The 22,923-nt window shown below is 35.0% G+C and overlaps 1 protein-coding gene across 1 annotated transcript in view; it reads right to left on the bottom strand.

The window, feature by feature from the left end:
* LOC150110339 (macrophage mannose receptor 1-like) overlaps window positions 1-22,923 on the bottom strand; it is a 161,065-nt gene that overhangs the window by 73,594 nt on the left and 64,548 nt on the right. Inside the window, exons 11-12 of the mRNA XM_090393039.1 lie at window positions 12,169-12,243; window positions 10,439-10,513 (exon numbers count right to left, since the gene is read on the bottom strand). Coding sequence (XP_090249165.1) covers window positions 10,439-10,513; window positions 12,169-12,243 — 150 coding nt within the window. The remainder of the gene's footprint in view (window positions 1-10,438; window positions 10,514-12,168; window positions 12,244-22,923) is intronic.

Below are 22,923 nucleotides of genomic sequence, written 5' to 3'. Positions count from 1 at the left end.
TATGGAAGGTTACGGAAAATGGAGGAAAGTAATCCTCAAACCATTATGAGAATGACATTTTTTTTTGTAAAATTAGAAAATAAAAATATCAGAATGCTTACCCGAAATGGGAAACATGCATGGAAGGTATAATATAATTAACCAGTAGTTGTTCATGGCACCTTCTAACCGATAATTCCAAGACTACAGTGAAGAAATCGATGTCTTCAACGTATTGAACCCCGTTCTAAACTTTAATTTATTCAAAAATCCCGGATACTTTAAACATTTATATGCGTTCGCAGATTATTTACTTGGAATATTACATATTCTTGTTATTAGGATATTAATGACTGCTTCTGGACGTCAAACGTAGTAGCAATTAATTACAGGATTTCCGATTAGGAAGTGCTGTTACGCACATACGGTCGCACTGCACATATCCACCCACTCAAATATAGATAATAGAAACACATTCGACTTTTAGAACTAACTATCTGGGAGAGTCGACTTGTGAAATATGATTCTAATTCTTTATTTCTGTATTTTGATATTTTAATATGATACAATATCAGTTGTTTATGATGAAATGGGTAATGGTACTCTAGAAATCAAGTTCTGCGTTAAAGTCTAATGTTGAGTTTAACACCTTAAACAGGAATAATTAAAAATAAAATATTTGCTAAAATAAAGAGACAAAAGGCTTCAGTTCGGCGATGTGAAATTATATGCAAAATTTCATATACTAATATAATATTATATAATTACATGAAATTATATAATATTATTAAATTATATGCGATGTGATGTTATTAGCAAAGTATGCAAGATATGCAAATAGGTCATGAGCAGACAAAAATTCGAATTCGTAACGACTCCTGTCTAAATAACTCCTTGCTCCTGCTCCTAATTTCTTCCTAAGGTCTTTGGACGCATCTTGTGCCATCCTGTACTTCTACATTTTTCACTAATTCTGATAGCATTACTGTTACTTTAACCAAAGATAAAGCTTACCCCTTCCCCCATGGCGTCACTATTTTCCTCGAACTCCTGCCTAGATGGCCAAGGGAAATCACCTGATACCATACCAAAATACGAGTTCTGTATGCCTCCTTTAGGTTTTCTGCAAAGCACATAAAGACAACTACGAATAAACAACATGGAGACTAAAACGTCTTCTGCTCCGAAGACTTTTAAGTCAACGTTTACGCTAACCTTTCGGCCAACCAGGCATGCAACCAGTTGATAGCACTCTCCGCTCATCCTATTAATTCAATCAACTATGCGGTACTCTGACATACGAGGCTATAAAGTCATCTACTTACTATCTTTGAATAGGGAGAGGACAACCTTCTCTTCTTCGACGCCACCATAACATGTTCTTGCCTTTTCTCTCTCTCAAAAGCGTTCTCTCCTCACCTATCCTTATCCTCAGCAATACAAAAACCACCATACAATAGCAGATCTCTCTATTTGGGATAACATTCACTTGCAGCTTTTCCTAGCGCAAACATATAACATCAATAACTTTCTCAGCATCCAAGAAACTAGGCATTCTATTTAGATTAAGAGGTTATTTTGCAATTAAGCGGTTATTGTTAAGGCAAACAAATGTTAACTATATTGAAATACCAAATTCGGCATGACTAGAATGCTGCTCAGCTGTTTGGGGTGGCGCACCTAAAACTTTCCATGAAATCCTTTACGCTGTGTAGATCCGAGCAATTAGAATATATACATTAAATAGTTGACGTCTCCTTTCTTACAGATTCAATTCATATTCTACCTCACAGACGCAGTAGCCTACTCTACAGGTTCTTCCAGTGAACTGGCAACCGTCATTGATCTACTTTCTGTTGCATTTGTCAACATGGAACAGCAGCTATCCAGCATCTCTTTATTGTGTAACTGAAAACACACCGAACACGCCCATCTCCTTTTCCTTTTTTATTTCATCTACTTTGGTTCTCTGGAACAACATTTGTCATGTCGTAGTTATTCAAAAATAATAAATAAATAAATAAAATAAAATAAAATAAAATAAAATAAATAAATAAACTTCTATTTCAGTCGTCATCTTCAACCAATATATGGCAATCATGTGTTTATAGGTCTCGCGTCCTCTGGTGTGCAGGACGAGAGAACTCGAGAGCTATCTTCTGAGACTTATCTATTCCTCTCTTCTGAAGGATCAATAGAAAAAAAAAAGGGAATAAGATTAATGATCACCATATAACAGTGCTTTAGCACCAGAGGTGAGAAACGGTTATATAATTATTCTCCTTTATTTATATTTTGTCTGTTATTTCTTCAAGAACCTAAATAAACAAATCAGAAAATTAATCTGTCAAATGAAATTTTTTGTTTTTTAACCAATATTTGGCTTAACTAGAAATGATTTGCCAAATTCCCTACAAACTTCCCATAAGCAATGTAATATTCTTTAATAGGGCAAACAGTTATTTACTATCTCAGAAACTCATTATCATTTCCTCAAATAAAAAGAGGAGGCATAAGACCAAGCCAGTTATGCCCCTATGACGGTTGAGGTTATAAAGAATAGAAACCCTCGACATCGTAAAGGTAAATGAGGAAAAGTTTAAGAAGCAGAAGTAAATAAAGGTAAGAGTCCCATTATGTGACAAAGTCTACACAAGAGAACGTGGCGTTGTCTTGAGAGGTTATATAGCATATCAAACACACAATTGCTTAAAGCTCATTAGTGACATTATTACTAATACATTCTTTCATATATCTGTTGTGTGTTTGTATATTGCATATAGATATGCGATATATACGATTTTGTCTGAGTCATGATAACATCATTAAAAAGCGATCGGTGAATTACTTTTATTACAGCTTGGGCATATAATAAGCGGAAAGTTTATATAATTATGCTTAACTGCTTGAGTAGACCATATAATTAAAGTCTGAGAACAGGGAAGATTCCGCAGGAATGGAAAGAATGTATGGTAATCTCATTGAACAAGTGTGGTGCATAGACCTGTCTATCGATTAGTATTTCAGGACCCGTGGTAAAGATTTTGGAAATGCGGGTTAGGGATGACTTTCAAAAATAGGTTGACAGTAAATCTCTACTTTGCAATGAACAGCAACGGTGTACTAAGAAAAGTTCATGTTTTAGCAAGTTGCTCACATTCTATAATGATGTTACCGTTGCGCTAGACAAGGAGAATGAATACATAATGAAACTTTTGAATTCTGCTAATGCTTTGAAAAGATCAGAACATAGTAGACTGTTGAATCAATTGGATAATATGGGTTTAGATTATACAATATTAATGGGGTTAAGAGGATGACTGACTGATTGATATCAAAGAGGGGTATACGAGATATGTGAGTCTTCAAGATTTAAATTAAAGATACGAAGAAATTATATACTTGGTTTAATTCTTTATCCAAGTGTGAGCAAACAAAATTTGCTCCTGAAGTATTTTCAGGACTGAGGCCACTCCTATATAGAAGCTAATGACTTCACATCACTTGCCTTAGTATCCCGTAATGCAAAGCACATATCCTTACGAATATATATATATATATATATATATATATATATTTTTTTTTTTTTAAAGCTTTTTGAATAATATTCCAACCGAGTAAAAATGAATTCTTAAAAAAATAAAATATATATATATTTTTTTTTCAGAATTCATTTTTACTCGGTTGGAATATTATTCAAAAAGCTTTAATGACTGTTACCCTGTTACCGAGAGATAAAGAGAATACATGGTTTATTTAAAAAGATACTACTAGTTAACAAGTTTCGTTGAATACATCAACATCTTCAGGTATCACAATCAAAGAAATATATAAAGAATTACAGAGACTTAAAATTGTAATAACAGAACAAATACAAAAAGACAGTAGCGTGTTTGAAAACAAAATGCGAGCTTGAGTTCCAAACAAACGTAGATTACGCGCTGTCACGAGTGCGCCAGAACTGAACAGAGGCAACGTGTGCGTCGGAGAGATTGAAACTTAGGATGTTGTTGATATGAGAAGAATCTAGAGAAATTTCTCTAGATTAGACAATCTTTCTTTCGAGTTCATCATAGCACACATGGATGTTAGAAGTTTGAATCCAATTCGCAATGTGTTGGCGGCCTTCGTCTGAGTTAACTGAAAAGAGAACATGGCTAGAGAGAGCACTGGCTTTAGTCCTGTTATAGGAGATATCTCTACGGTGTTCTTCCAAACGTAGAAGAATGGATTTAGCAGTCTGGCCATAGTATGACTTTCCACAATCACATAAAATCTTGTGCACTCCAGGAAACTGAGTAGGAAGATATTTCTCTTTAGGTTTACTAAGTATTGAACGAAATTTTGGGAACGTAGTAAAGCAAGTTCTGAAGTTAAATTTCTTGAGAATTTTTACCAGTTTTGGTGAAAGAGAGCTGATGTAAGGCAAAGAGATGAAGGCTCTGAGGGGAGAGGGATTTTCAGAAGTAGTTGAGTGACTGGGGGGGAAAGAAATCTGTCAATTTTCTTAGGAGAGAAAACATTATTAATAAAAGTTTTTTTAAGAAAAAGGAGTTCATTTTCAATTTATGTTTCTTCTGTAAGTAAAGATTTGGCTCAGTGAGCTAAGGTGGAAACAATACCAAATTTTTGTGGGGGTTAGTGATGGGATGAAGCATGAAGGTATCTCTCAGTATGAGTAGGCTTTCTAAAAATTGAGATTTTAATACTCTCAGCACATCTGGTAAGTATCAGGTCTAGAAAGGGGAAGAAGTCATCAGATTCCAGTTCGAAGGTAAAAGAGATTGTCTGTCATCTGCAAAATTGTGTATTGGGTTAGAGATCAACTGAAGTAGATCATTGATATATAGAAGCAAAGTGGGATCTTGGAGGCATTCCAAAAGGAATGCCTCCAAGATCCCACTTTCCATAAATTTTAATAAAACATTAATAAAAACTTCCCGTTTAAATGCTCAAAAAATATCAACATTAGTTTGGTTAGAAAGATAAAAATGACGATAGAGCTATCTTTCATAAACAAATGATTATATAGTGGTATATCTAATTGATATACTAGTTATTCCTCTCTGATTAACCTACTTGATTACTTGATAGAGACGTTAACCAGCGTAAGGAAATAAAGCAGCGATCAAAAGAGGACAAGAACATTGCAGCAATATATATTGTCGTTTACTACAAAAACAGTTTCACATTAACGTCCGTAGCTGGTGGAATCAATATCACTCTATTAAAAAAATGCTTATAGTATAGAATCTTCTGCTATCTTAGTGATAAACACTGGCAAAAAATAAAGCGGCCCATCAACTGGTCGTAAATACATACATTACTTATATCAATACTAATTACATGGTTTTGCTATTTCCAATATCACTTACATATGCATATGGAAATGAATCAACAAAATTGTTACAACCTGAAAGAAAAGTTAAAAATCGTTTGGATTAGTACAATTCCCAGGGTGGACAAGGGGAATTATTAATACAGGTGAAGAACAAGGTGAAGTGTTAATGCAAAAGCAACCAAGCGTATTGAGGAGTACTGTTAGATAGAGTTTAAAATAGAAATATAATAAGAATATAATTTTATATTCTTATTATATTATAGAGAGAGAGAGAGAGACAGCATCACTCTGATTAAAGCCGACAGACTATAACGAGGATTTGAAACAAGAAGTGATCATTATTTAATTCTGACCAAAAAGGAAAAAACATGGAAAGAATAGTGTGTAGAAACGTTTTGAAACGAATAAACATTGGAAATGTAGATTCAAACACACAAATGCTATTCGAGAAAACTAAAACAGTTTGAAACCAAACCTTGGAAATTCGTTGGCACACATTGACTAATATATTTATTGATTCAGCCAGACAGATATGCAGTGAGTTTGTCTGAAAAGATCAGAATGGTGCGAAAACAAAAGATAAAGATATCGTAGATATCTAAAGAAGCGTGGAAAGATTGCGAATAGATAAGCAGTAACAGTACGGTGCCTGAAAATGCACAACAATGCACAAGGTTTTAATCAGAAAGAAATAATGAAAACCGGAAATGTCGAAAGGCAGTTGAAGATGATGATGTTCGACCAAAATTGCTATAATGTGGGGTATATATGTTTTACATTGGCTACATTGAAAAATTCTGGAAGGCTTCTGGTCAGAGTATAGATTCTGTTCGATTGTAGAAGACATCTTTTAGTACCTGTCTAGGAAATAGAAAATAAAACTGACTATGAGAAATATGGAGGAATATTTCTATTGAGTGTTCTTCCTGGTAAGATTTAGCCGAGCATAAATCTTAACAGGAGAAAAATGCAGAAGAACAAGCTGAGTTCAAGCTAAATAGAAGTTGTCAGGATGAGACTTTCACCTCAGAAAATTAGTTCATAAATATGGGAATATATTAAAAATATGTATTTAAGACTCGTCGATATTGAAAGGGCATATGTTAAGGTGCCAAGAGAAATATATTCAAAACCCTGCAATTATGTGGTGTAACTGGTTCAATACATCGAACAATATATAGTTTATATTTGAGAAATAAATCATCAGTTATAATTGAAAGAACTTCTCTCATATATACAGGAAGAGTCTGTGATATTAAACCATGCTTGAGACAAGGGGGCACATTATCCTTTCTGTTTTTTTTTTTTCTTCATCTATGTAGATCACTTTGTGAACAAAAGTAGTGTTACACCTGATATCCAAATTTTACATGTCTATCGAAAATCTACTTCATGGAGTCGTGATACTCTTAAAAATCCAGAATTCATCTGTAGAATTCATTGAGTAAATTGAATAACTGTTATAATAAATTTAGAATAAAAGTCAACAATAAAAATACAGAAAATAGGAAATTTGGTAACTAGATTTAGAACTTCAACTGTAACCTGAATAGCGAACTGATATTACAAATAAATTACCTGCTAATTAAGTACGATTTTAAGTGACGACGGGAAAAAATATGAAAATAGACAACAGAATTAGCATTAGTAAACGTGACATGATCTGAAGTCAACTGATTAAATTTATACGAAAAAATAGGGAAATTACTCAAAACACTGAACTAATTGTATACATTGAAATCAGTTTTAACTTAAGAATATGAGAATTGGTTAGAAAGTAAGCAATCAAGCAAAGAGTGAAAAAAACCAGAGACAGACGATTTATTAGAAGACTAGTGCAGTCAAAAATAGTATCAGCAACCAAGAATGTATGACAGAAGCTAATTTTATGAGTTATAGTTATTTAAACAGAATAGGCCAGGAAAAGGTAGTAAAACCTTTTTTTTTTTTTGCCGTGATAGCAGGAAATCGATAGATTGACCTAGAGTAAGACCAAAATCTAGGTGAAGCGGCACAATGAAAAGTGCTTTAGAAGAACGAAATATAAGATTTGAGAATATAGTAATCCTGTCAAATAAAAGAGTAATTTGAAGGAAAATTGTCAATGAGAATTTAGTAATTACGTGATCTCTTAATGCTAGAGTACTTAATATCCTGTACACCAATTGAGTTACATATATGGAATTTGATAAAGATGATGAAAAGGAAGCATTTACTTTCATCTTTTGTCTCGTTATTCGCGTTGTACATTTACGTAATCATTTTAACTAACTCATCATCCTCCGATTGGGTCATTTGTGTTCACTTTGTTATTATGGTGAGTCATATATTTTTAAAACGGTGCAAAGATTTTTATTCCAAGTTTTATTCCAAGTTCTATATAATATTAATCTCTCTTTGTAATGTCTCTAGATAGTGCTGGTGTCCAAGAATTTGACTAAAGTGTTTGCCATTTTATGTAATTTGTAATTTACTCCCCGACAACAGAAACCCATTGTCGTACATGACAATTATATGTAACTTTGTACGACATTGTACCTGTCGTATACCTGACCAGAAAACCGTTGTCGTATTATTATTCTTTTTGGATGAGCTACAAGCGATTTACTTTTCCTAAAGAGAGTTTGAAAATTTATTAAATAAATGTTTTAATTTGTTATGAACTAATAAGTAATAAATCTCGTCTCTTACTTTGTTTTTCATGTCAAGGAATTGATCTTTTAGGATAAATATTTTTGTTTCGTTTAGTCAAACGGTCATCAAGATCGAATGAATCACTTTTGTGTTTAACAGCAGTGTGTATTAAGTTAAGGCGATAATAAATCCCTCATTATTTCAACGCCGATTAAGAAACTCGCAGATCGAAATCTAAGAGTTTCATTTCGGAGAACTTCTGGCAAGTCTAAGCGTAAGTGAACACCTGATAGTACAACACTAGGGAAACGCGGAGCAAAGGTGGAGCTAGTTTCGATCACTGTCCTTAATATTTTCTCATAATGTAAAGCACAGCTCCAAAGAGATGTATTACTGTTTTACATTATGAGGGAAGGTCACTACCCAGACCGGTTTCGACCTTTATTGAGGTCTCATCAGGGAGAAGGTAGACCTAGCTAATACCAAGGTTTAAATGAACCGAAATTACATACTTTACTATACGAATTGCCAGAAAGGTGTACCTATATATTATTACTACAATAAAGAGCCGGCGTTGAAATAATGAGGGATTTATTATCCCCTTAACTTAATTTACGAAAAAAATAGCCTATTGGCTCTTTATTGCAGCAGTGTGTATTATAGTTATTGACATATTACTTACTGTTAGTTGCAAATATAGTTAATAATCAATCAAGTGAAATTAACAAAAAAACTGTCACAAGTTTAATTATAATATTTGAGAGTAATTAGTTATTAATTTAATCTAAGTCGTTTAAATGTCAAATAATTTTCAGATTTTCAGTTCCACAGCTTCAAGATATTCCCTCCTTATATTAGAGACAAGAAATCACTTGGAAAAGTAACAGAGTTCAGGCTGTTGAGGGAAGTTACCCTTTATTCGAAAAATTACTGCAATGAAGGTTCAGATGGAATATAGGTTACTGATTTGTTGCAGTTGAGATAATCAAAATAAATCAAGCTTAAAATCAAAAACATTTTTTTTTTCTAAATTCGAATAAATTTAGAAAAAAAAAGGTAATTTTGTAGTTTAATGGGAATTCCCTCACATTTCTATGTAATAGAATTTTCTACATATTTCTATATTTCTCTCTCTCTCTCTCTCTCTCTCTCTCTCTATATATATATATATATATATATATATATAAATTTTTTTTCATTCGTGTGATTAATGTTGTATTTCCACTTATCATAGTAATATAACAGCTAAAAAATAGAGAATTTATCAAATAGCACTGTAAACATTGGTAAAGGTCACCGGTTTACTTACCAGAAAGCCCAGATTGATTCCTATTTCATTGTTTGAAAGGTAAAGGTCACCGGTTTACTTACTAGAAAGCCCAGATTGATTCCTATTTCATTGTTTGAAAGGTACTCTGTTATTGTCGATGTGGAATTGGATGGAACTGGATAATAGAAGAAATTTACTTTGAACCATGAATGCTTTGTACGAAGTCAACAGAAATCAAATCGGTAACTCCCCAGGTTACTGCAGAGTTATGCTATTCTATGAATATTGCTAATTGGCTATAGATTATGAATATGTATACAACTACATTAAGCTACGGAACTTGAACTATAGAGGAACCGATATAACTACTGGCAATTTATTTCGCCTAATTTCGTAATCCTCTGTTATTTAATTAAGTGATACTTGAACAGCAGCATAGTAATAAAGGTTGAGAACTGTAAATTATTGTACTCTCTCTCTCTCTCTTCATATTCTTTGTATAATGTTGTAAAGATTACTAATATAAGCGCATGATGATACAGTGGTCGGTATGTCCTCTTGAGCCTTTGGCATAATCTTATGAAGCAGTATATTACTGTTAAGCGTAAAGTATATTTGGGTTCTACTTCTGGTTTGCGTAACGAAACACCAGAGATTTCGGAGACAAAACGATGCCACGCTCATGTGAGACTGCCGAACTCATGTTCAGTTGAAAAGCCTTGATCAGGTCTTCCTCAGTTTACATGATATTCGAAGCCAGATATTTCGAATCAACGAAAGTACTTCATCTGTGCAAACTGAGCAACGAAGCCTCGCTGCTGTGAATATATCAGATATCTCTATAATGTAATGCTCCCATATGCACTATATATAATGGAAAAATATTTCCTTGGAATTTACAGTATTATTAACAGAAACTTGCAGTAACGTTTGGTGATTGCTTATTTACTGGAAAGTGCTGACAGGGTCGATTTTTTTTTTTAAAGATGCTCTACCCTTGTAGGACTGGAATACGATGAAACAGCGGAATACATTAAATTTATTTATTCAATATCTAGTTTCTAAAAAAACGTCGTGTGTTTTTAAAACAATGTATTTTATTTTATTTTATTTTTTAAATACTTATAGGTTTTAGAAAGCTATTTTTTTTCCAAATTGATAATTAACAAAACTAGTTTAAAACTTGCAGTACCGCTTGATGATTAGTTACTTACCGAAAATTGCAGATTCAGTCGTTCCTCCTGTTTTTGAAAGCTGCTCTGTTGTACTCGAACTGGAAGGTGATGAAACTGTAAAATAGAGGAAATCTACTTAGTCAGGTTCTAGTTTCTTAACAAAATCAAATGATTTCAAAGAGGTAATTCATTTGTTCACAGTCCTCTCTCAAGCTAATATAACGGGGATTTGAATACAATCGTAGGTACGGATATTTTTGATTTTCAGAAGGGGAGATATGAATTCTTTGCGTGAGGTGAGATTACCGATCTTATTGGTGGCTTGAATTGTCTCAAATAACGTTCCATGTTTGTTCTCTAAAGTACGCTTTATGGTCTATGATAAAAAATCACAAGAATACAATAAATGTAAGAATACAATAAATAATAAGAATACAATAAATGCAAAATTAATAAAATAACAAAATGTCCTTCGTGTACTAAGAATGCTAACGTGATAACTAGGTAATTGACGATAGAATAGAAGCACTGAGCAAGTGGATGAGTTATCGGTAGCTGCAATGCAGCGTCTGCGATACACCAAATACAGATTCAATGGGTTTGCAAATGAGTTTGAAACGGCGTGATTGTTGTAGCCAGGGTTGCAGGTGCAAATCTGACTAGAACAGTCGAAATTTCATATGTTACTCAAGGAACAGTCTCTAAGGTTATGTCATGGCAGTCGACAGGAGAAACATCATCACCGAAATGCAATAGCGGACGAAAGTACTTACTGCAAGTTAGAAATGTTCGAACATTAATGCATTGTATCACAAAAATTACGCGGGCACCTGCTGAGCCTTCTTGTATTAGAAGGCAAAAGTGTATGCTGCGCGTTATCTGTCAATCATAAGTGGTCAAATTCATCCCATGTTGACCCATTTTTCTCCTACGCAGCGGAAGATAATGCTCCCGTTCATCCAGGAAATGTAGTCACTGAGTGGCTTGTAGAACATGAGGGTGAAGTGTTCTGTCTGCCATGGAGATCCCAATATCCAGACTTAAATTAAATAGAACATTTATGAGGGATTTTTAAGCAAGCTCAGAGGCAACGTTCCAATTCCAAAGAACAAAGGCGAATTGATCCGGTTTCTTTCGACGAATGGTGTAAAATTCCTCCTGTCGAGTTTCAAGCACTGAGAGAAAGAGAGAGAGAGAGAGAGAGAGAGAGAGAGAGAGAATCTCTCTCTCTCTCTCTCTCTCTCTCTCTCTCTGTACTAGATGCAAGCGGTGGACAGACGCCATATTAATCGAATCGTCCCATTGTTTCCATTTTTGTCCATTACCTGTAAGCTTACAGCCTTTATTGAGTATCATATACAAAAATTGATGAGTATCTGAATAATAAGATATATGATCGGATGTGTTTCCAGTTATCAGCGTAACAAAACGTATAAGTTAACAAACTAGATGGCTTAACAGTATTGTACATAGCTAATGCACAATACTAATAATTCACTGCGTAGCACACCGAAGAACGAAAGATGAATTATTCTCTCTCTCTCTTTCTTCTATGTGCTATGCAGTGAGGATGACAGAAGGTGTCTCCATGGTATAATGCTGAAAGAACATATTTATTTTAAACATGTTGATTATTTTCATTCATATGATAATTGGTTTCCACGTTTTTCTGAATAATAACCTTTAAACACCGATAATAAAAGATTAGTAAATAGAATATTAGCAAAATTAGTAAATACTTCGATAATGTTTCATGATTATAAACTTACCAGAAATTGTAGATTGGGTCGTTACATCTTTGTTTGGAGGATGGTCTGATATTATCGTGGTAGAAATCGATGGAACTGTAAAATGCAGTAAACATTCTTAGGCAACATATAGTTTCTGACCGTAAGCTAAGAACATTTAAGAGCATTAAGAGTATTTCTTCAGAACGCAAAATTATTATTATTATTATTATTATTATTATTATTATTATTATTATTATTATTATTATTATTATTATTATATAATTCAAGTTAAGTGTCGCATAGCAATTGAAGGCGGAGATGTACACATCATCTTAATGGGCTACCAAATTTCTGTGTACCGAAAGTTGCAGGCAGAGTGGAGTGTGGTCACTAACGATAAAAGACAAACAGCATGGCCAATTTTTACTGTCATACTACTGTTTTTCAAGGGAATAAACGTAAGCAAGTGCCTGAAGATCTTCCGATGGATAACATACAGCAGGGGGAAGAAAGAAATGTCGCCATCTACAACATGATATAAATTAACAACGCAGACCATTTTACCAGAGGCAGAATCAGAAGAGGATCCGAACAGGGGAAAAATATACAGGTGATTTCTATAATTTGAGCTATTTAAGTATGCTACTAGGAAATGGGTTAGAAAGTATAAAAGCCTGCAGAATAGCTCTTGTCCAAGAATTCTTCGATAGGCCGAACGTACGAATAATATGCATACAAAAAAATAAAAGAAAAAAATAATGAGCGATTATGAGGATTTTGTCAATTATAATAATTTCGAAGTAGAGCCTCTGTAGCTCAGTCGGTATAGACGAAGCTCTTTGGTTGGAAAAAACCTAGGTTCGATTCCAGTCAATGATGTTAGGAACCTTTATCTGGTCTTTTTCGACTAAAAGTGAGTTAGCCGGTCTTACACAGTGTAGAGTATTTTTTCAGCTGGAAACTGGAATTTTTCAAGGGAAGGAACTCCTCAGACTGGCCCGTAAACACACACAGATCTACAGATAATCAAAAAATATATTTAATCCCTTAGTAGGAGGTCGCAACGTCCTAAGGGATAACATAGGAACTCCATGAGATAAATAAAATTTAGCAATGGAAGAAATCTCGTAAACTGTAAAATATACCAAAATTTAATGTTAATATCCTAAATGACAAACAACGTTATCTGTTGAAAGAGACATATGAAATCCGTCCATTATTTAATTCCCTAAACGGACTTTTAAATCACAGCAATATAAAGAAGATTTTGTCAAAAACGATCTCCCTGAAAATTGCACCTATGGAAAATTCATGAGAGGTGGTTTTAAAGTTAGGTCATGCTACAGACATGACACCACCATGACAATGAAGAAAATTCTCATGGTTGTCTTTATCGACTTAACTAAAGCATTCGACACATTATATATGAAACCTTATTAGAAAAGCTAAGGTATGTTGGAATAGGTGAGTCGCTGCACACGTGGTTTAGAAACTACTTTCAAACTAGAAAACAAATCACACCATCGGTTCAGTTCGTAGTAGAGGCAGTTACCAGTAACCTGTGCAGTGCCATAGGTAGATGATCTCTACCCAATTCTATTCAACACCAATATGCACGATATTAATATTAATAGACGATATCTTCCTCTCAAAGGCAAGATATTTCAATATGCAGACGATACAGCTATTGTATTCATCCATAATAATGCAAGAATAGATTTGATAACTACCTGCACCTCTTTACCACAAATAAATATCTTGGCATAGAGAGGCGCACCACTCAATATTACCAGTACTTCTGGGAACAGATTGGATCTATCCTCTACAGAATATATATAGAAGCCAGTACCAATGGTTTCTCAACCAATATGACAGCATCTGTCATTCAGCTTATCCCAAAGAAATGAGACGCAAAAAAATTGGAAAACTGCCTACAGATCTTCATTATAAACTGCAAAATAGTATCAAAAACCATTACCAACTAACTTTCCTGCACCTGCACGAAATACGAGTAATGCATAGTCAATAGAACTATTGTATTCGAGGACGGTCTAATCAACAAAAACCTGCACCTCACAAAGGATCTGATAAGTATAGCTAAGAACAACAGCAAAACCATGGGTCTTGTATTCATGGGCAGATCATGAGAATGATTTCGGCTGAAAACCTTGTTTTTTGGCTCAGGCATCATTGAAGTCATTAAAATCTTATATACTTTTGCCTAAAAAAAACACGCTCATCGTATCGATACTACAGAGCAGAAGTATTAGACAAGGCTCCAATTTCAGCCGCTCTTTACAAAATTACCATAGAGCCGTGTTTAAGTAAAGTAAACACGTTTCTTAGGGCATCATCTACTAGACTCTCTTACCGAGTCATAACTATGTCAGCATATACTAATTATGTTACAGTTATAGCCAGAAAGAGTAGGATTTCTATAACATACAAAGAGCATACCAAGATTAATAAGCAGCCTTAGGAGCCAAACTATACGCATACAAAACAACAGGGCTGTGGTGTGGAAAATAGTGATGCCAACCAATTATACTATGTCAGGTCACTGGCCCGCAGAGAGAAACAAATACCTGGGGATTTACTTAGGAAACATGCCAAAATACGTAGATAACAACTGGGAAACACTTATTAAACGTTTCGAGCAAGTACTAGGAAATTAGGAAGCACTACGAGTTCCTTCCTCCGCAAGAGGGAGAACAATAATTGTTAACTAAATAGCTGCCATTGTCCTTTTTCGTACACTAAAGATTCTCACTCCACCAGTGCAATTTATCAAACAAATATAGTCAACCATCTGTCGATTGATATGGAATCAAACAAACTGGCTTTCATGCTCCAAGCTAAGTACTTCTCTCAAAGAAGGATGACAATACTTGACCTCCATTAACAATAAGATAACAACGTTCTTCACTCGACTTCTCCTTAATACTCTACAACTGGAAATGGGACACAAACACACACCCGAATATGTTTTCAGGTCTGTCACTAGATATCTATCTTTCTTCACAACCTTAAGAATAACCAGAGCGCACGTTTAGTGTGAATCTAACAAAATTCTACAAAGATGCCCTTCGAGGATTGAAGAATCTAAACCTCCAGTCCACAGTGAAGACAGCATCCCTTCCGGAAATACTTATGCCACTCATTTTCCACAAAACGATGGTAGGGAACCCCATCACTCAGAAAGAGATTTTCTTTCCTCCATGGAGCTGGCGTAAAGGCTAGTGGGTGACATTCTTTCTCAGAGCGTGACCTAGCGCTTTCCAAAATCACTAATCACTCGCAAACTTAGAATATGTGAATCAGGATGAACAGATAAACATTGTGAAATCTACTTTTCAATCTGCTATTCCTGATAGCAGAATGGATGAAGGGCTCAGTCCTCTTGCATGCAGAAGGTCGGGTGCCTATCGTTTTGATAAAAAACAACAAAAAATGCATTGGAGAAATTTAAACCTGAAACATAAACAAAATCTACAGCACTGTAATACAACAGTCCGACCAAAGCACTGCACTGCGCAATCCCGTATGAAACCACTAAACACTATTTAATGGGCACCTTCTATATGCACAAGAGTCAGCAAACACGACGCCATTGTTGAGTGAAGAATGTGGCACAATGACATAATCTCTTTAAAGAAATTATGGCATTGTGCCACATTCTTTTAAGTATATTGCAGAAATTCAGGAACGTTTGGATAAATGTCTGTTCTGTTGTCGAGGTGGCAACAGAACAGACATTCATCCAAACAATCCGGCATATCTACTTAGAGTGCACCGTTAACACCAAATTAATCCGTTATTCTAGGGAAATAGCATGCTTATCCTACAACTGTTTTCATTCAGAAAAAGTACATCTCAGTCTTGTGCTCACAGAGTCAAATATACAGTTTCTATCTTCGACACACAAGACCAAATAGCACAACAGTTTGTAGACATTGATATCTCTGTGGTTAAGCTGTAATGTAGGTAGTATTTTTCGGAATTGAGACCACATATTAATATAAAGATTTATTAAAAATAAACAATTAAAAACACAACAAGTTTCGTTCGTCGTAAGACTTACATCATCAGGGGTAATGTATATCCCTTTAATATACCATTACCAATGATGATATAAGCCTTACGACGAACGAAACTTGTTTGGTTTTTTAACTGTTTATTTTTAATAAACACTTTATAGCAATATTTAAATTAAATTCAATTCCACATTGTTTCAATACCCGAATAAAGTGAGAAATCGTCTCTTACATGAGCATCATTACTATAAGAAGAGCGGCACACTATACCTTTTCCTACAATACCGGAATCCATGGAATCAAGTACTGGCTGAGTAGGGCGACTGAATCACTGTCCACTTTCCAATTTACAAGGGACAACATTGCTCCTTCCCTAAGTGTCGAGTCTTCAAAATTCTAGTCATCAGAATTCAAGGAGAACCGGCCTACCAGTCCGGAACACGGGGGATTGGGCGTCGTAGGCGCCAGGGGGGGCGTAGCCCCCTAGTAATAATAATAATAATAATAATAATAATAATAATAATAATAATAATAATATTATTATTATTATTATTATGTGACACCTCCAAGCAGTCCAAAGACTCATCGAGGGCGGTCACCTACTCCACAACTCTCCATCTTCACCACTCAATCTACCAACTAGGAAATCGCACCTTCTACAACAGGACTGTCGAACCCTAAGCAATCCGAGAACCTCATTACAAAACAAAAAAGATTTATTAGACGGCCGCATCCAGAATAATAAATACAGTACATATATTAAATTATTTGGAGAGTCCTACAGTTAGTTATGTTTAGCAATCATTTCGAAAATTTCATAAGAAATAAAAAGTCATGGTGCTTATAAAAGTTTTTATTGAAACAGCAGACAAGAAAAAATAATTATTTATTCATTTGCGAGAGGTAAGCGGTAGTTCGGCTTCGTTTACTAAAGTACCTATATCAATTTCGATGCTTGTAGTTGCCAATCGCAATATATTTGCAAGAGAATTATCTGTCAATGAACATCTGTACTTTGATTTAATGAATTTCATCATTGGAAAAGTGTTTTAGCAAAAATATAGGCTATCTAGCATTCAGCACATCTTGAGCCCAAAGTTCCTCAATTTCGAGTACCTCTCTATTGGTAGTACTTTTAAAAAAATCTTCACCTTTTTCACTTCTGTTAGTATAAAAAGGGTCTGATTGCAAATCGCACAATCCCAGCTGAAGGTCAGATCATACATTTTCAATGCTTACAATGTCTCATTTACTCAGTCAAGGGCTGAGTAAAAATTTAAACATCTTTAATTTCCTTAAAATCACCAAATCGATTCTCAAAACCCTCAATGATCATATCAATATACGTGAGCTTAAAATTATATTTACTCAAAATTCTTCATTTCTTCAAAATGTTATTTGCTATTCGGGAAAAAAAAGTAAAAATATTATTAGCCAATGTTGATTTAAAAAGCTTCAATTCACTTTTAAAGCCATTCGAATGACCATATAAGTTAGCAATATTCTGTTGTTTGCTTTACAGTTTTAAGTTCAAATCATTCAAATGGTTGGTCATATCTGCTATAAATGCAAGATATGATAAAAAATTGGGATCTTGCATCTGATTTTCAAGTTCTGTTGTGTCAGACTTCACATAGTTTTAAAGAAATATGGGTAATCGTTTTTGCTAATTGAAATATCTTTTCGATTAGCAAAAACGGCTTCCAGACATGCCGGCACTCAGCCAGCGAATATCAGAATAAAGGAGCAAATGGCCATATGCAACATCCATTTTGTTCAAGAAATCGCAAAAGTTACAATGAGTCAAAGATCTATTACCTTCTCGTATATTAGTTATTTTTACAGCTACTTTCATGGAATCATGGAATTGACATCTGACGTAGAAATTTTCCACAGAATGCTTCTTGGTGAATTGTAGGGCACTTAAAATTATTTTGTTTCAATAGTCCACAAAATCCGCTTCCTGTTCCCGTCATAACTTTGGCCTCATCTGTTACGATGCAGGAACATTTCTTCAATCCTCCATAGTTCATAACAGAATTTTGAACTGCTTCGAAAATATCACTACCTTCATTAGTTCCTTGTAAAGATATAAGACTGAGGAGTTCTTCATTAATAGTAACGTCCTCTTGAATAGTTCGAACAAATATTAAAAGTACACTTACATCTGTTTGATCAATGCTTTCATTCACATAGAATGAAAAATACTCACATTTTGCTATTAAATCACACATCTTTTTTATACATACTGATCCATGGGTTGTATACGTCTTCCAACAGTCTGTTATGATAATGCCACTGTTTCGAACTTAGCTAATTTCGCCTAGTTAAAATGTTTTGAAAGTTCAATTGCACTAATGTGCATTAGTGCAATTGAATAGTAGGAATTTATCTGAATGCGGCCCTCGGATAATTCTTTTTTTTTTTTTTTTTTAAGAAGGCCATCAGATTACCTAAGGTAACCCTGCCTTAGTTGATATGACATGGATTTGATTCCCAGAATACAAATCCAGAGAGGAAAAGGGACGTTATCTAAATCGTTCTTGTGTATCTTTTATTTTATGAATAGCAAACACAATAATGTTACTGTTGTGCAGAAAGAAGGACTTCTTATACAAAGGTTACATCAATGAGATACCCTTATTGATTGACATTATGACCATCTGTCATCGTCGTTCAAATGCCAGTAACTGATGAACTTATAACAAATATGAAACAACTTCGCGCCATAACAATACTTTTTCTGTGGAAGCAATGAAGGTTTCTACTAACCATACTGCTTACAAGAATAGAAAGGAAATAAATTTATTTCTTCACAGTATTCAGAGAAACTGCCAAATAAAAGTTTTTTGCACGTTTGTAACCTTAACAACCGATACGTAAATTTATTGAAAGATCTGTACTTATGAGGGAATGTACAACTATCTAGTTTACAGGCCTGTGTTATTCACAAGAAAACGTTGAGATTATTTGTTTAGTTGTTTGAAATCACGGTCTGATGAACAACAATTACGAAGTCAATGCATTATTTCTGATAATCACAAATATCTTTCTGTGTAAATGGTGAAAACCGAATTTAGGAAACTCCTAACACCTCCATAGTAAACCGTGTAACACTGATTAAGTTGAGAGGCTCACAGAAAAGTCCCTCACTTCACAAAAAACATTAGAACGATAATCTTTCCCCATACCGTGATTAGAACGCAAATCTCTACCGTGATCCGGTCCGAGTTAAGGATTAAAAATGAACTTCAGGTTTGACTGCTAGTACAATTTTCTGAACAGTCTCTAGTGGGACAATAGTTTGAAAACAAGGAGAATTAAAAAGCTGTCATGTGGCGCACTTCCTCAAAGAACACATGATAAACTAGCAAGCATCAACTATACCGTATATAGAAGAGAATTACTTCGACTGGTTGTTGAAGGAACCCTCCGCGTTCAGTCATTCGCTCAAAAGACATATTAAATAGAAACCAAGGAATGATCCTTCATGACACCTGGAATTAGTTAATTAATACGGGTAACATTCAAAACTTCGCCTATGATGACAATCACCATACAAAATTACACAACAAAGACTGCACCTAACACGCCTAATGATACACATTATTATACTATCATTCCAGTCTGTTCACTTTATAGATATTAGTGGCTGTTGGAATAGATTCTTTTTTGTCGTTATTTTTTTTTTTTTTTCTTATATTAAGCAACCTCGTGAAGATGCTGCTACCCATATAAACAGCGAAAAATATCGAGAAAATACAGCTGGTATAAATATTGACACGTATACGAGTTAAAACCTTATTATTTATATACTAAAATAAAGAGCTAAAAGGCTTCACTTCGGCGACGCAAAATTATCTAAATTAAGTGGATATTAAATCCAGCATCATTTCAAAGCCGAATACAGAAACTATACAAGTTTCGTGCTGAAACTATAAACGTTTCGTGCGGAGATTGACCAGAGAGCTAGAGGGAATACACAGTCGCCATACTACGAGCCGGCCTGGTTGGCTGTGTGGTTAGCGTGTTTTCTGTCCAGCCAAGACGCTGGCGGTTCGAATCCCACCGTGGGCATGGATGTTTGGGATTGTCCTACAAACTCTGTGTGGAAAAGGAGTCTGCGTCTCTACCACTTATTCTAGCAGAAGACATCATTATCAAAACCATGTGAGGTACGGCAGTAACCATACGGCGTATACGTACGTAAAATTTTTAAGTTTTTAATACTACGAGTTACCCACGCCGAACCTAATAGGAAAGCACGACCGCTAAAAGCGTCCGTATATTGCTTTCTTTTGGTTCATTATAATGGTTTCACTAGTCTCTGACAGCTATTTCAAGCATATTGATTTTCGTCAGAGATCACGAAGGAACCCAGAGAGCAAAAAAAATTCTGTGCTAAGAAAGTCTAAGCGTTGGAGAGGTGTATATTCGAGTTCCTTAGCACAGAGAGTTTTTTGCTCTCGAGGTCTCTAGGTTTTGCTCTCTTTCTGTCTAGTTCGACTTCCGAAGAGGGGAGTTCGGATTTCGGTTTGCCTCGAGCCATTTTGATTCCCCGGGGATGGTGCTTTCCGTCGAGGTCCGTGTGTGGCCGTGTGCTTTTCCCTGGAATATGAACGGTTCTGCTCAGTGGTGAGGTGAGCTTGTCACTGAGTGAACCAACGCTCAGTTGAACGATCTTTCGTTATCACTCGTAAGGAGTGGTCCGCGGGATCGCTTAATTTTTAGAGTGAGAATTTACTTAAACATTAATCCCTGGCAAAAAAACCAATGAGCTCGATATAGCTGTCAGACTAGTGAAACCTTATAATGAACCAATAGAAAGCAATATACAGACGCTTTTAGCATCATGCTTCCCTATTAGGTTCGGCGAGGGTAACTCGTAGTATGGCGACGGTGTATTCCCGCTGGCTCTCTGGTCAATCTGCGCACTTTTATAGTTTCTGTATTCGGCTTTGAAATGATGATGGATTTAATATTCACTTAATTTTAGATTATTATTTATTATTTAGCTACGAATTCAGGTTCAAACGGTCTTGTCAGGAAATGTAATACTATAATTTTTTTAAAATGTTCTCTTCCCTTTTTTGGTGCGAATAATGTAATTTCAAGAAAAGTTCATTTAAAATATTCACAGTAAAATTCGTAACAATTTTAGATGGTTGTTAAGTTGGAGTAAAAATAAATACAAAATTTAATGGAACTCTTTTCTTTTTCTTTCGAAAAGTACTGAATTTTAATAAAATGCAAGTGATTTATTGTGTATTTTACATCTTGCCCTAAGTCTGCTTAGGGTATTTGCTTAATTAAATGGGAATCCATTCGAAAGTGAGATTTTTTTTTTATATAGACGAAATTCACCTAATAGCAATACCGATGATTAGATCTTTGAACTAGGAACTAAATATGTTGATTAATTAGTGCAAAGACGTCTGTTAAGCCGTTTTCACAAACGTTTCAAAGAAAAATATGTATAAGATCAACTGCATTGGGAACTTATGTTTTATTGATGGTGAAATCGATCACTGGCGGAAAACGGAAAAACAGCACGCATTGCAATAAAAACCCACTAAAGTTTACAAAAAATAATTAATCACGCTAGCATAACATTCAGTTATTCACCATTTGCTTATCATCGAACATCCATCCTTTTCGTCGCAAAGACATGGGTTCGATTCCCGTCTATGACTGAAGGAACAACTTGCATCGGTTGTTAATACAGCCGGAGGAGTTGGAGGGATTTTTTCTCCCGGAAAGTCGTGTTTTTCATCTCCCATAACGAACAAAAATGTTCTTGAACAGAAACCTTTACAGACATAAATACTTACGAAGGCAACGGGAAACCATCATGTTCTGTATTCATTATTCCCTAGAAAAGTAGCATGTTGCTATTCCACCAACAATAAGGTTCAGTAGAGAAGAATAAGTACTTATCATCGCGCTGTGATGTCTTTTCGTAGCTGTGTGCCGGGAGAACTCTATCACTGATTGAAGTAGATGTCAAATAACGTTCGGTAGGAATCCGTAGCTATTGGCTTCAAAACATATTACAGTGGAAGAAGAATGGACACTTTAATTAGCTCTGACACTAGGTTCGATAACTTCTCACAGATTATTTGACTGCCGTGTGAAACCTGAACTTCACGACTTAAATTTTTCTCCATTAGCAGGGAGGTGCTATATGGAAAATGACATGCTACTAGTTTCCTAAATGTCATACGAGCCATACATTGGTCAAAAAACATCAGAAGAGTTTTTATTTGTGATCAACTAAACATTCATTTACTACTCTGAGCGGTTAAAAATATGATGATCCATTGACTCATTATATGTTTCATGCAGTTAGCCGTTCTATTGGTGAATCGAAAGTCGGTTTTTCTGCACGTCTTTTTGCCTCAAGATTCCTACTAGAGTACGAACACACACTAGGAATTCGTTGAAGCGAGAGTATTCTATGATCATAAGTTCTACATTTCAGTCATGCAGATCACTTCTTTGGTTTGCGTATGCTATATGTTTGCGCATGCATGGTACCTTCCTTCGATAAGTGGGGCAACGTTAATAGTTGGGTAACCTGTTAGGATTTACACGTTTTTCTCTACACGATTATGCACTTGTAATGAATTTTTGCAGTTTCTTAGTGAGATGATGATTACTCTTGTTTGACTATTTATCTCTCTATATTGCTGGCCTGGTTGGTCGAGGGATTAGCGTATCCGCACTCCAACCAAAAGGCTACGGGTTGGAATCCTGCCGT

The sequence above is a fragment of the Typopeltis vanoorti genome, chromosome 1 (genome assembly GCF_054136105.1).
Source record: "Typopeltis vanoorti isolate ZY-2024b chromosome 1, IOZ_Tvanoo_1.0, whole genome shotgun sequence".
Classification (NCBI taxonomy): domain Eukaryota; kingdom Metazoa; phylum Arthropoda; class Arachnida; order Uropygi; family Thelyphonidae; genus Typopeltis; species Typopeltis vanoorti.
The sequence above is the reverse complement of the archived record's forward strand: the minus strand, read 5'-3'. Positions and strand labels throughout refer to the sequence as shown.